The sequence below is a fragment of the Copadichromis virginalis genome, linkage group LG5, assembly GCF_057382275.1.
Source record: "Copadichromis virginalis isolate Kocher_CV1m ecotype Utaka linkage group LG5, C_Virginalis_male_GT1.1, whole genome shotgun sequence".
Classification (NCBI taxonomy): domain Eukaryota; kingdom Metazoa; phylum Chordata; class Actinopteri; order Cichliformes; family Cichlidae; genus Copadichromis; species Copadichromis virginalis.
Window position 1 is genome coordinate 37,864,587 of NC_140622.1, and position 13,815 is coordinate 37,878,401.

Genomic DNA, 13,815 nt, shown 5'->3' on the forward strand with positions numbered 1-13,815 from the left:
TACCGCTTATTGGTGCTATCTCTTAAAAAAAATTCAAAAAAATAGTCTGAAATTATTCAAAAGATGCTTATTAGCTTTCTGGCTGACGTTTAACACAACTCTCATGTCTTTAAGGTGCATATGGGGCTAAGGCCAACAGCTGTTGACATGATAGAAATGGTGCAGTGGCACAGCTAACATGACTGTCCAGAAACCTGCTAATACCTCTAAATTTCACAAATTGAAACGTTTGAATCTCAGGAAGAAGCATTGTGGGTTTTTTAGGGTTATGTGTCAGACTATTTCTCACAGGAAAGAAAAAACATAGCATGTAGAGCGATAAATCAGAAATTGTTACCTTTACACAGAGCCAGGCAAACAGTTTTCCTGTTTCCAGTCTTGATGCAAATGTACACAACTGCTTCTCTAGCTTTACATAGCTTTCTTAGTTCTTCATCACAAACGTCAACTGTTTTTTACACTTATGTCAGACACAAACTCAGTAATAGAAACGGTTTGTGTGTTCATTGCAGGCAAACGTCCTCACGAGTGTAAGATCTGCAACAAGGCCTTCAAGCATAAGCACCATCTGATTGAACACAGCCGACTGCACTCCGGAGAGAAACCCTACCAATGTGACAAGTGTGGCAAACGCTTCTCCCACTCTGGCTCTTACTCCCAGCACATGAACCACCGTTACGCATACTGCAGCAAAGACCAGGATCTAGACCAAGACCAAGATGACATGCCTCTCACACCGGGAGCGGGCAACAGTCTTGTGGGACGCCTCTCTGAAGACGCCCCTCTGTCACTGGATGAAACCCAAACTCCACACTCTTTTCTCAGTGATTCCAGTCTGGATGGAGCGCCGGATGCTCTCAAAGAGGAGGAGGAGGAGGAGGAAGAAGGGGAAGAAAGAGTTTGCGATGACCGTAAAGAAGAGGCAGATGTGAATTTGCCAGACCCAGCAGAGGAGCTGGGAGGTAACCCCATACAAGAATCACCTGCAGGTGAGAATGGAGTTCAGAGTGAGAGAAATAGATATGACATGCAAGATCATATTGACAATACAGAGAGCCAAACTTGGGACAGAGACACCGAGGACCGGAATGGAGACTTGGACAAATGTGAACTGAGTTTGGATTTAACAGAGTTACCCAGAATTAAAACTTAAGGTGACTTTAACCAGCCATTAAAACCCATTTACTATTAAGACTTGTTTTTTTTCTTACGTATGTAATAAAGACTGATTTTTGTTATTTACTTATCTTACAAAATGCACAGAACTGTCAAAGGATGTATGGCCTTATAGAGGACAAAGCCATCAATCAAATGTATGTGAGAATACGAGTTTCAAAGCGTTATCCTGTAAAATAGACTTGATGTATCTATAATATTTGCCTTTTTTCCTTTTTGTTGTCTTTCAGAACCTCTAAAAAAATGGGTTGACTAGTCTGAGGTCATGTCACATATCCAGATATGATGTTGTCTATTTTACATGCTTGCTGCTGCTGACTGTTGCACAACAAAAACAACAAAAAAAAAGCATTTGTTTGTCCTTCTAAATCCAGGATTCAGCTGACTTTTTTTTGTACTTTATTTGTTTGCGTGTAGATTCACACCAATGAGTGGCCTTAGAAGCTTAAAGGAAGCAGGATGGAAAGACATCTGGTCTTAATTTAATGTGGCATCAAGGCCAGAAGTTAAAGGCTACAAGCAGATTTGCCACGATGTCTAGTTAGCATATTTATTCTCAAGTGCAAATAACTTTCAGTTTCTACTATCCTTTTATTTGATGCAAATCTTTACCTCTGTTTTAAGAATTAGCAACAACTGCAACATGTTTTCAGCTGAGATGCACATGCAGTTAGTCCTTTGTCCCAAAGCCGGCGATTGCTTGAGTATGTATAGTACAGGTTATATTGTAGGGCTCTTGACATTTATGCTGTGAAATTATAAGGTTTCAGGTTAACTATGCTGTTCTGTGGCTTTAACTAATCACCAAGAGTAAGAAGGGGGAAAAGGGGAAGGCAGAAGTGGGAGGTAGTTATTTATTTTTTTAAAAAACCAAAAGCATCGGACTGCACCTTTAAAAGTGTATACCTTGCTTGAGGACAGTCATTTCTACATTTCTGCATGAGAGGTTAAAGGGGGCAAAGATGAAGTCAGCCTTTGGGGTTTTTCCCAAGAGCAAGCAAATACAATTTGCACTGTCGCACTGTACATGTAATAATTACAAAGAGTGGCTTGATTTCCTTCAGTGCTGAAATGTCGGGCATTTCTCGTAAAAATTTTCATGTGCTTCAGCATGTTTTCACACCTTCTGAATAATAATAATGTGTCGCACTTTGTGGCTGTTTGTTGAGGTGTGGCAAGAGGGTCAAGACTCAGGACACATACATGAGCTTTTAACTTCCTCTTTCTGACTGCAGTGTAGTCAACGTGAAAAGTGCCTCAGATGTACTCTGACACTGTGAGTAATCCGACAAAGCCTTGCTACGATGAGATAAGACGGTGGTGCATGAGGTGTGACTAAGCTTGCAGCATTCATGCATACCTTGGGCCAAAGATGCTTTTTTTGGTCATAATACATTTGTGTGTGTGTGTGTGTGTGTGTGTGTGTGTGTGTGTGTGTGTGTGTGTGTGTGTGTGCATGTGTGTGTGTGTGTGCATATGTGGCACGCCAAGTGCCACCCCCCTCTTGTATAGTTCCTTACCTGATATTTTTGCTCCAAAAAGGTGAGCGAAAAAAAAAAGTTTTACTTTCCCTCAGTGTCTGCACACTTTTTCATTATATCAAGTACTGTTTATTTTTTCCTAGCACTCATGCAATATTTGTATTATCTTTTATATATATATATTTTTTGCATGTTTGTGGATATTTGTAATAAAACTGTACAGACGTTTTTCAGCAGAACCTCTCATTTCCTTGATTTTTTGAATTAAACCTCACGATGTGGCCCCAAAATGGGCTGGTTTCTTTTTAGCAGTGTTGAAATCAGAAAGCACCTTAAAAGATTTTCTGGTCAACATCGCTATAAAAACGATCAAATGCCTCAACTTTTTGAATTTTCTGCTTAAGCACAAACATCTGCACAAGACCGTTTTGAAGCTCAGTTGTGGGGACCACTCAGTTTCCCATCACAGTAAACAGTTTCCATCAACACTCAAGATGTCGAGACTGTTTTGTTACACTGGCTTTTTTGTGGCTCTCTTTATTTGCATGATGATTCATCAGAGGTGCCTGCTTTGCGCTTGTGAACCTGTGTGTGTGGCTGGGGCAAACAGAGGTTGAGCAGTTCTGCTGATATTTGATACACTAAGCTTTAGGTTAACGGTAGTTTGGGTAAACAGTCAGCTAACCGTAACAATAACGAACCCTGCCAAGTGACGTGGGTTAGATACTTTTGGGTGCCATGCATCAGCGGCCTTCAGTAAACTGTTGCACTGCAGCACTGGCTGGCCCTGCTCTTTGACTTAGAGCAAAGTTGATACAAATTTTTACATTATAGTTTTTAAGAGGGCTATAACACCTCGGTTATGCAGCATCACTTGCGGGAAGGCCCAGTCATGGGTAACAGGTTGTCAGATTGAGTGCTGAGCATTTTTAAGTTTCAATTCCCAGTAACAGCTGAGTGACACACCGAACAGAGCTACAGATGTATTCCACTGGTGGGTGGATCTAACAATAAGATCAAGACATCTGTGTAAGCCATTATCTTCCTAATCTAGCATCTTTTCTTCCAACAGTAAGCTGAACCTAAAATTTACAAGAGTGAGAATGAAGATAAAACTGAAAGAAGAGAATTCAAACCTGAGCCTTAGCTCCACACTTCATTTCAGTCCGTTTAGAGACGCGCTGATTAGTGGATTCAGAAGGTTCCAGCTAATTTAAATGTTGATTGTGAAAAATAAATGATTTTTGATCAATGCAGAGAAGCACAAATCAATTCTAATTAATAAATGCCACACAGAATGCCAGCAGGAAAAAAATCAATCAGAAAAAAAAAAAAAAGAGTTGCGTGTGCGAAAAAATGCAGTTAAAAAATGCATTGGTAAACTAATTTCTCCACGAGCCTGCAGCACATCTGCTGTCTTGTCTGCATCCTGACACAAAAGCACAAGCTGTGTTTTGCTTTACTTTAAATATATATCATGCAATAAATAAGTCAAAGCAAGAACAAAGTAAGGATGATGTAATAGAGTCTGACTTTTGATGCCAACAAATTGCTGATTAGGAGCGAGGTCTGTTTGTTTCTGTCTCTGTCTGATTAGAGTTTTAGGGGCTGATTAGCACCATCGCACCAAAGCGAAATAAAACACATCACAGAGCTTGGTCTTGGTCAGACGGCGCTTTAATGCCATCTGGTTTCTACCAACAGAAATTTCTCTTCAGTTTCAGGATTAGGAGAGCATTCAAAAAACACATAGCGAGATATCGTTACGAAATATAGGCTGGATCACGTGCTTCCACGTGTTTACATTATCTCGGTGTCATAAATGGAAACATTCGGTATGATTTTGAAAGTTTGGATGAAGAAATAAAACAAAGAAATTAAAATAAACAAATGAAAAGCCAGCAGTGCTGACTGATGGCCATATTGTAAATGTAAATGCAGTAAATGCACACAAGCCACATGCTTTGTCTACGGTGAAAAGTTGATCAAATTTAAGCAGCAAACTGGAAGCGCACCATAGACTCCCTGATCAATCATCCGCACATAATCTTAGCCCCTCCCAATGTGCTCACATGACTTGAAATAATACAAACATAAAAATGAATAAATACATCCAATAAAACAGAGCAGAGCCCCCTCCACCACCACCCCACAGCAGTGCCTCTTTTCTGCTCTTTTTTGTCTTTTGCCAAACCCACAGTCAATATAAAATTACCCAGGCCACAGAGTGAGCGAGTGAGAGGGTTTGGGGGGAAAATCCACATTTTTAAAACATATGCATTTCCAGTTCCTCTTTTGTTCTGTTATTAAAAGCAGCATTTGCACCAATCACAGGGGATGCCTCCGCCCGCCGAGTCTCCGAGGCCCGCATAGCTCCACACGCTTCTACTATCTCTCACGCGAACCCATCGCTCAAACAACAAACAACCTGACAGGACACATCCTGAGCAAATATCATAATGCGGCTCAAATCAGTTTGTTCACATATTTTTATTGCAGGAGGAGTAAACAGTCAGATCCAACACTCTTCATTTCAAAGCAAAAGTATCAGTTTGAATTTAGCTAATTGTAATATTTAGGTTGAACACTGTATGCAAAGTGCTACTAGATGAGAATGACAGTATTTCACATATTTACAACAATATATTTAACTTAACATTAGGAATTTGCACTATTAAAAATAGAAGACAGATTCAAATTAGTAAAATAAGGGTTGCTCTGACACTACAAAGTACTATTTGGTAAAAAGGAACATTTTCTGCCTTGTTGGCACATTCATCCTGCCACTGAATTCATGCTTTTACTTTTTTTTCCTTCAAATAAACCCTGCAAAAATGGTGGAGATGTGGGCACCTGTGCACGTCTATCCAGGCAGGATCTGTCCATCCTTGTTTGAAGAGGTGCTGGTGCATGTGTTTTCACAGTGAGATGGTTTCGCCAAGTTTTGTTTCAGTGCTAGCTTAAGACACATTCCTCCTCCCAATCCTCGATTATTACCGACTGAAACACGCTAGCAGGACAGGCTGGAGAAGATTTATCGCTTTTACGGCTTTTTATTTATCTGGATCAAGTCTGAAACATCAAGGAAAAGTGACAAGGAGGCGTCTGTTCCAGCAGTGAAGTTCACCGGGGCTGGGCTCCACATCTGCAGTCAAAGGCACAAGTACTGGAGCTAAAATTGGCTTGTTTTACTATTATTGTTTTAGCATGGCTTTATATGGACGCCAGATGTCATGATTAGCAGCTTTCTGTCCTGGTTCTTTTTAACCCGTAATTATCTTTTGATGTGAAATCCATTTTACACCATATGAGTCAACAGGCAGGGAAGACAAATGCTCCAAAACTTGTGCTTTTGTCTGATGTCAAGGAGCAAAAGATCAAGAGAGGCCTCTCGTTCCGAAGATGTGGTCAAATTCGGTGAGGATGAGCTCCACTGCCTGATTTTGGTAAACCATGTTCACTGCCATGTTGCCGTTATCCCGCTCTGGGCGCATCAGCGTCGGCCCGAACACAATGCCGATGTTCTGGGTGGTCATTCTGTTCGTTTCAGATTGCTCCAACACTCTGCGGGAAACGAGAGAGTGGACAGCGCAGGTTAATAACTCCTTAAATATTAAATTTTGCCGACAAAAAGGATTTGGAATCGCTTCGGCTTCTGAATTTTTAGAGACACGTGCTCAGTGATTCTAGGGATGTCATCCATTCCCACCACATTAGCTCAGACTGAAATATCCCAGCAACTAGTGGATGGACTTTACTGACTTTGGTGATCCCTGACATTTCCTTAAAACCAGGATGAGGTTGACATTTGTGGTTTTGAGTGAAAGGTCTCAACCGCTGTTGGATGGGGTAGCACTGAAGTAGCTACACATGGCACAGCTCAGGATGGGCGTGAAACATTTTGGCTGGAGTCATGATCAGATTAAAGTTTAACTAATCATCAAGTGTTATCCTGCTAAATCCCTAAACTGAGAAAGTGGACGTGGCTATAGCAGCGTTAGCACTGCTCTTGTGCTCGTGTTGGCATACATCCATTAGCATTTACTTCCACAGAGTTGCAAGCACAACTGCAGACTCGTGTCAAGTTATAGAGCAAGCATAGAGACCACAACTAACCTTCCCCTAAAGGTTCATGTTTGTGGTCACGATGTGACATCTTTATAATTTTTACTTAACTCAAGATGTCAGCTACAAGAATCAACTTGTATATCCATCTGTCACATCTTGCTTTTGCATCTATTTTCACGTACATGCATCTGGGTTTTATAACGTGGATCTGTGCACAAAAGTGTTCTAAATCCGCTGCTTGCATCCACCTATGCTAGCGTATGTGTGTGTTACAGTGTGTGTGTGTGATTAGGGGGGGAACTAAGGAATGGTTAAAGCCACAGCATGAGGCATTCTTCTAAAAATGCCATTCCCACCAAGCCACAGAAGCAGCCAGCAATTGCTCAAAACTTCCACATTAAAAAGAGAGGAGGAAAAAAGGGAGAGAGGAGAGGGAAGAGGGAAAAAAAGAAGCGAGCGAGGAAGAGGGAGAAGAGAGAGAACGAGAGAGAGGTTCCAGTGGTGGCGGCGGTGGTGTTGGTATGCCTTCCAGCAGACGAACCACAAGGCTCCCATGGGACCTTCGAGGCAAGTAGGAGAGCGAGGGGGGGGAGGGAAGAGCGAGCAGGAAGAGGGAGAACAAGGAGAAAGGGATCAAAAGAGGAGGACATAAGGAGGAAGAGGAAAGGGAGAGTGAAAAGAGAGAAAAGAGGGACAAAGAGGAAGTCAGGAAAGGTGGGTAGCGTGCCAGGAAAAGAGGAGGCGAGGGACCTGATTAAGGAGCGAGATAATAAATGAGAAACAGAGAAAGGAATGACAGCGGAGAGAAAATGAGAGAAAGACACAGAGTTGACAAATTCATGGGGCCCACCACACCCTGGCACAAATATCGTCCTCAGAACACGAACACTCACCCCTGGAGTGGAAGGAAAAACCATAGGCGGTAAAAAACACACATTTTATGTACTGTAAAAGGAACTGGCTCGCAGAACATTGTACACCATTCATCTTCCTCCAGCCTTTTCATCTTCACAGGGACCCAAAGTTAACAACAGTGTGATCCCGGTTCAGCGCTGGCATACTTTGAGAGCTGTGGCCAAAGAATCCCCGACAGAAATTTCGGAGACCAACGAGGGAAGTGCCCCCTCTTGTGGTCAGGTTTTAAAAGAAAAGGAAGATATTTTCCTTTCCTACCAGGGCATCTGGTTCATTCATTTGTCCCTAAATGCCTCGAGGAAATACCCAACATTATGAACTCTACCCATTTAAGGGCACTGGAACCATTACAGGCAATAAAAACAGGCACAGACTAAAGAAAAAAACACGAAGACATCAGTAGAATAAACACTAGACGTGGGTTATTCTCACCGTTTGAGGTGGCGGCACATGAACTGTAGCGTGTCGTGGTTTGGAGGAGGCATGTTGAGCACCAGACACTTCAAGCGATCGATTTTGTCCATATAGTCTGACATTTCTGCAACACAGAGCAAGATATGCATCAGATCAAGCCAAGTGTCATCATGCATTTTATTAGCATTTTTAGACACATCCCCCAACTGATATCATATTACGAGCATCCGCTATCTAATCGGATACACTTTATCTGCAGATCAATCCATGTGCCCACAGTCTACAAAAAGTGTCCAATGCATCGATGACAAAATGCATTTTTAAAATATTTTCCTGATCTTTAATATGCTAATGTTCTACTAAGAGGAATTACTGTAAGATGCCAGATTGTCTGCCTGCCTGTCTTTAAGCATAAGTAGAAGATAATGAGATAAAGTGCCATATCATGTAAGCGCAGGAAATCTGAACATAAGTAAAGGAAACGCAACTCTCACTGTCAGCAAATTCTCACAAAAGATAACAAATAAAGTGAAACTAATAATAAGTGTTTGCTGGAGTCGATGCAAAAGACTATTTAAGAGTCATTCTGACACATCACTGGCCTTTTTTAATTGAATATTTGTGGCTTTTTAAGATTCACATTTTAAGGAGGGAAAAAAATGTAGTGCATGTGAAAGTAAATTGTAAAATTGTTGATCGTTTTACGGCGTCTGTGACAAGTTTCCAGTTCAACTCAAACAGAGCTTCACAAAAATGCCTTTCAACACAGCTGTGTGAGAAAGTTTGAGGACGTAAAATGTAAAGATTTTTATTTATTTACACATACAGTGGGGCAAAAAAGTATTTAGTCAGCCACCGATTGTGCAAGTTCCCCCACCTAAAATGATGACAGAGGTCAGTAATTTGCACCAGAGGTACACTTCAACTGTGAGAGACAGAATGTGAAAAAAAATCCATGAATCCACATGGTAGGATTTGTAAAGAATTTATTCGTAAATCAGGGTGGAAAATAAGTATTTGGTCAATAACAAAAATACAACTCAATACTTTGTAACATAACCTTTGTTGGCAATAACAGAGGTCAAACGTTTACTATAGGTCTTTACCAGGTTTGCACACACAGTAGCTGGTATTTTGGCCCATTCCTCCATGCAGATCTTCTCGAGAGCAGTGATGTTTTGAGGCTGTCGCCGAGCAACACGGACTTTCAACTCCCGCCACAGATTTTCTATGGGGTTGAGGTCTGGAGACTGGCTAGGCCACTCCAGGACTTTCAAATGCTTCTTACGGAGCCACTCCTTTGTTGCCCGGGCGGTGTGTTTTGGATCATTGTCATGTTGGAAGACCCAGCCTCGTTTCATCTTCAAAGTTCTCACTGATGGAAGGAGGTTTTGGCTCAAAATCTCACGATACATGGCCCCATTCATTCTGTCCTTAACACGGATCAGTCGTCCTGTCCCCTTGGCAGAAAAACAGCCCCATAGCATGATGTTTCCACCCCCATGCTTCACAGTAGGTATGGTGTTCTTGGGATGCAACTCAGTATTCTTCTTCCTCCAAACACAACGAGTTGAGTTTATACCAAAAAGTTCTACTTTGGTTTCATCTGACCACATGACATTCTCCCAATCCTCTGCTGTATCATCCATGTGCTCTCTGGCAAACTTCAGACGGGCCTGGACATGCACTGGCTTCAGCAGCGGAACACGTCTGGCACTGCGGGATTTGATTCCCTGCCGTTGTAGTGTGTTACTGATGGTGACCTTTGTTACTTTGGTCCCAGCTCTCTGCAGGTCATTCACCAGGTCCCCCCGTGTGGTTCTGGGATCTTTGCTCACCGTTCTCATGATCATTTTGACCCCACGGGATGAGATCTTGCGTGGAGCCCCAGATCGAGGGAGATTATCAGTGGTCTTGTATGTCTTCCATTTTCTGATGATTGCTCCCACAGTTGATTTTTTCACACCAAGCTGCTTGCCTATTGTAGATTCACTCTTCCCAGTCTGGTGCAGGTCTACAATACTTTTCCTGGTGTCCTTCGAAAGCTCTTTGGTCTTGGCCATGGCGGAGTTTGGAGTCTGACTGTTTGAGGCTGTGGACAGGTGTCTTTTATACAGATGATGAGTTCAAACAGGTGCCATTCATACAGGTAACGAGTGGGGGACAGAAAAGCGTCTTACAGAAGACGTTACAGGTCTGTGAGAGCCAGAGATTTTCCTTGTTTGAGGTGACCAAATACTTATTTTCCACCCTGATTTACGAATAAATTCTTTACAAATCCTACCATGTGGATTCATGGATTTTTTTTTCACATTCTGTCTCTCACAGTTGAAGTGTACCTCTGGTGCAAATTACTGACCTCTGTCATCATTTTAAGTGGGGGAACTTGCACAATCGGTGGCTGACTAAATACTTTTTTGCCCCACTGTATGTGTGTGTTTACGCAAATGCTGCATCAGTATAACGATATAACATTTTCTAAACATGGAAAGGGAGTCGAGTGAAGTGTGAAAACAAAGTGAAAACGATTTAAGATTCTAACCAAGCCTACGCTGGTTTTGACTCAGTAAGACCACAGTCGTGTTGTGTGTATTCAAAATACTACAACAGAGGAAAATAATATGTGAAATTAAAAAGTGGGCGTCCTGGTGGTCTAGACGTTTAAGAAGCTGACTGTGCAGCTGCATCGCCTGGACCATTATTACCAAGTAAAAGGCACGAAATGACAAATATCTTCCTGAGCCTAAATATATCTCACCTCAAACACGAAGCACATTAAAAATTGACTTCATGCGCACGAGGCAAAAGGTTATGAGAATCTATTTGAGTTATTTTCAAGATGGGGGTGGGCGATTCATTTTCCCAACGGAAACAGGGACTGTGGTGGAGGGCAGTCCCAGTTTTCCGGTCGTGTGGGAAAATTAACTTCACACTCCTAATCTAGAATATTTATACAGATTACAAAATAAACAGTCCGGGGCTGAAACTGGTTACTCACTGACTGTCTCCACAATGTCGGTGAAGAAGCCGTACGGCACGAGGGGCTCGGGAAGCTCGCGAAAGAAGAGTTTCAAAGCTCCCGTGATGACATGTATGTCCTCCCACTCGCTCTCGTCCAAATTCAACTTCTCCTCTGAGACAGAGAGGGAGAGGAGGAGGATGAGGAGAGATTCAGCCAGACGGGGTCAGGGGAAGTGAAGGAAAGGCGAGAGGGATACGACATACAGAGACAAAGAGTTTAAATTTAGAGTCACAATTGTCACAGGATTGGCTGACATAAGCAAAGTGTAAATTCACTTCAGCACTGAGGCGTAACATGAAGGCTTGTAGCTGCAGGAGGGAGATAGAGATGCTCTGTAAAAGTAACAAGCACAAACACACTGGCGCACAAGTACACACACACTTTAAAGGATAAAGCACACTTGTTTTTTAGACACAAGCCAGACTAATGCTTCTCATGTTGGATTATAAGAGGCACTGAAACGAATTTGAGGCTGATATTGATATACGGCAGTCAACAAATCTCTATTTTCTTATGATGTGAAACATCAGAGATGTTGCTGGGGGAGTAGAGCGCTTCACGAGCAGCTGATTCTCTGTTTCAGCCACTTGGTGGCAGCCACGGACTGTGTGAGAAGCCGCTGTACAACCTGCTGCACATTCTTACATCAGAAAACTTGAAGCACAAAAGCCTAAGGGACACACATACATTAAGCAAATGGTAACACACACATCCACACAAAAAAGAGAAAAGTTTGCTGCCCGTCTGCGCCTCGGCTCGGCGCTTCAGTCTGTGGGTGAGTATTTTTGGGAGGTTCTGACTGAGGTGTTCACATTATGCAACACGTAATGCACAAAAACCAAGCAGGCTGAGTAAGATGTGAAAACGGCGGTTTGCCTTGTCTGCCCGAATGTACCTTGTACCAACTCCGCTGGGAACATGTAACGGCCATCGGTAGTCACCGCTCGCTCTGCAAAAACCAACAGTTACTCAGGCAGCTTTTCCCCGTGTCTGTTATCATAAGGATGTCGTGTAATGTGGGACAGTGACTGATTTCAAACATTATGTTACGCACTCTGAAACAAAACATCATGAGATAAATTTAGTCTTGATTTTAAGCGACTGAAACAGATCATTTCTGCTAAAAAGGAAAAAAAAAAAACAGGCCAACTTTGATCCTCTCCTAAATTTCTTCATATTTCCCCCCCTGTTATTACAGAACAGTTATCGTCAGTAGTTTCCCACCCTCCCCTGCATCCTTACCGTGGTTCACCAGAAAGCGCAGTTTCTGTATCACAGCCAGGTTTCCTGATACTCTGTAGATGCCGTCGGTCTCCAGACCTGCAACACACCAAACAAAGCATGCTAGACAAGGGGATCTCCACCGCTGCCTTAGATAATCAAAGTCAAAATGAAAGTATCACATGACCATGTTTTTTAAGATTCATGAGTGATAGAGATTGTGTCTTCAGTTGTGAGCCGGTCTGAGCTCACTTCATTGTTTTGCTGTTCTTGGCAGCCAAATCTTCTGCAAATCAATAATTCAGTATGCAGAGGTTATGCAGTTTGTTATGTTGCGTAAGTGGAGACGTAAGTAGAGCAGTTTTCAAAACCTTAAAAAAAAAGTCTGATCATGTGCTCATGCAAAAGCATAATCATGGATATGACCAGGCCTATGAATACATTTAAACTTCCTCTTCGCGTTTCACACCATGCTGCTCGATGAAGCAGTTACAAAGGAGTACTAATGCTCTAAGTTTCAGCTTTCCTCACACTGCTTTCAGTATTAGAAGCTGTAAAACAAGCCTGACATTTTAATCTTTCGGACATATTGATTATAAGTATCCTGCGCTGACGCTGCTATTGAGCATTTTTCTTTCTGTAAAACCATCACGTGAAATGGTTAACTGTAGCGTGACCTTTAAATAAGGCACACCGCTTCACAGTCACTCGCTAACACTTAATGTTTCATGTTGCTGGAACTGACTTCACTCAGTCACATGAAATCTAAATCTGCAGCTGGTTACTGGCTAAAGCTGGCCTGGTGAACGGGATACATTTCTAAGTTAGAAAAATATTTTTGTTATCCAGCAACTTATTTATTCAGATTAAACTATAATCCAAAACCACACATTGCTTTACAATCTGTTTTAAATATGAAGAATCAGTTAATTATGTAACCACTTAAAATAATCATCAACTGGTCCAAGCTTCTCAGATGTGAATAAATTGCTCATTATAATATCTTAGTCATCTCTGACATTCAAATGAATTCATACAGGCTTTGAAAAGTTGGTAAGACGAAGAAAAAGGTGGGTATTTTTCATCCTGCTTTAACTAGTAGTATGGCAACCTGTATACCTAACACTTGGGAAAAGATCAGATGCTCTTAATTTCATTATTATATATGATATGTGCAGAAATTATCAGTAAAGTTTGGCTTACTTTGTCCTAAAGTTTGTTCCATACCCTTAAACATAGTTAAAAGTCTTGATCTGAAAGTATTGCTCCCAAGACATCTTTATTTATTCATCACAAACTGGTTTTTAAAGCCCTAAAACACACACATTTTCTCCCGTGTCTTAAATATTTATCGCTGCATTGTTTCTTAACAGCCTCTAAACAACTCAATTTTCTCTCATTTAGATCTTTTTCAGGCTGCCAAGCTGTCAAGATCTCTTCTGCGAATCTGAACATTTCGTGTCTGCTTTCTGTCGGGCAATCAGTGACTTTGTGTTTGGTGAGCTCTGCCAAAGAACT

At 41.8% G+C, this 13,815-nt stretch overlaps 2 protein-coding genes across 5 annotated transcripts in view; one reads left to right on the top strand and one right to left on the bottom strand.

Moving 5' to 3' along the window:
• LOC146710285 (zinc finger E-box-binding homeobox 2) overlaps positions 1-2,896 on the top strand; it is a 28,613-nt gene extending 25,717 nt beyond the window's left edge. The window contains exon 8 of the mRNA XM_085457672.1: positions 513-2,896. Coding sequence (XP_085313798.1) covers positions 513-1,153 — 641 coding nt within the window. The 3' untranslated portion in view covers positions 1,154-2,896. The remainder of the gene's footprint in view (positions 1-512) is intronic.
• Positions 2,897-4,316: 1,420 nt separating this feature from the next.
• Positions 4,317-13,815, bottom strand: part of arhgap9 (Rho GTPase activating protein 9) — a 46,612-nt gene continuing 37,113 nt past the window's right edge. For 3 of the 4 annotated variants that reach the window (XM_085457679.1, XM_085457677.1, XM_085457678.1), the window contains exons 17-21: positions 12,319-12,396; positions 11,972-12,025; positions 11,053-11,187; positions 8,073-8,178; positions 4,317-6,221 (exon numbers count right to left, since the gene is read on the bottom strand). In XM_085457679.1, the coding sequence (XP_085313805.1) occupies positions 6,035-6,221; positions 8,073-8,178; positions 11,053-11,187; positions 11,972-12,025; positions 12,319-12,396 (560 nt within the window). In that variant the 3' untranslated portion in view covers positions 4,317-6,034. The remainder of the gene's footprint in view (positions 6,222-8,072; positions 8,179-11,052; positions 11,188-11,971; positions 12,026-12,318; positions 12,397-13,815) is intronic. The other variant, XM_085457680.1, reaches the window with a different exon arrangement.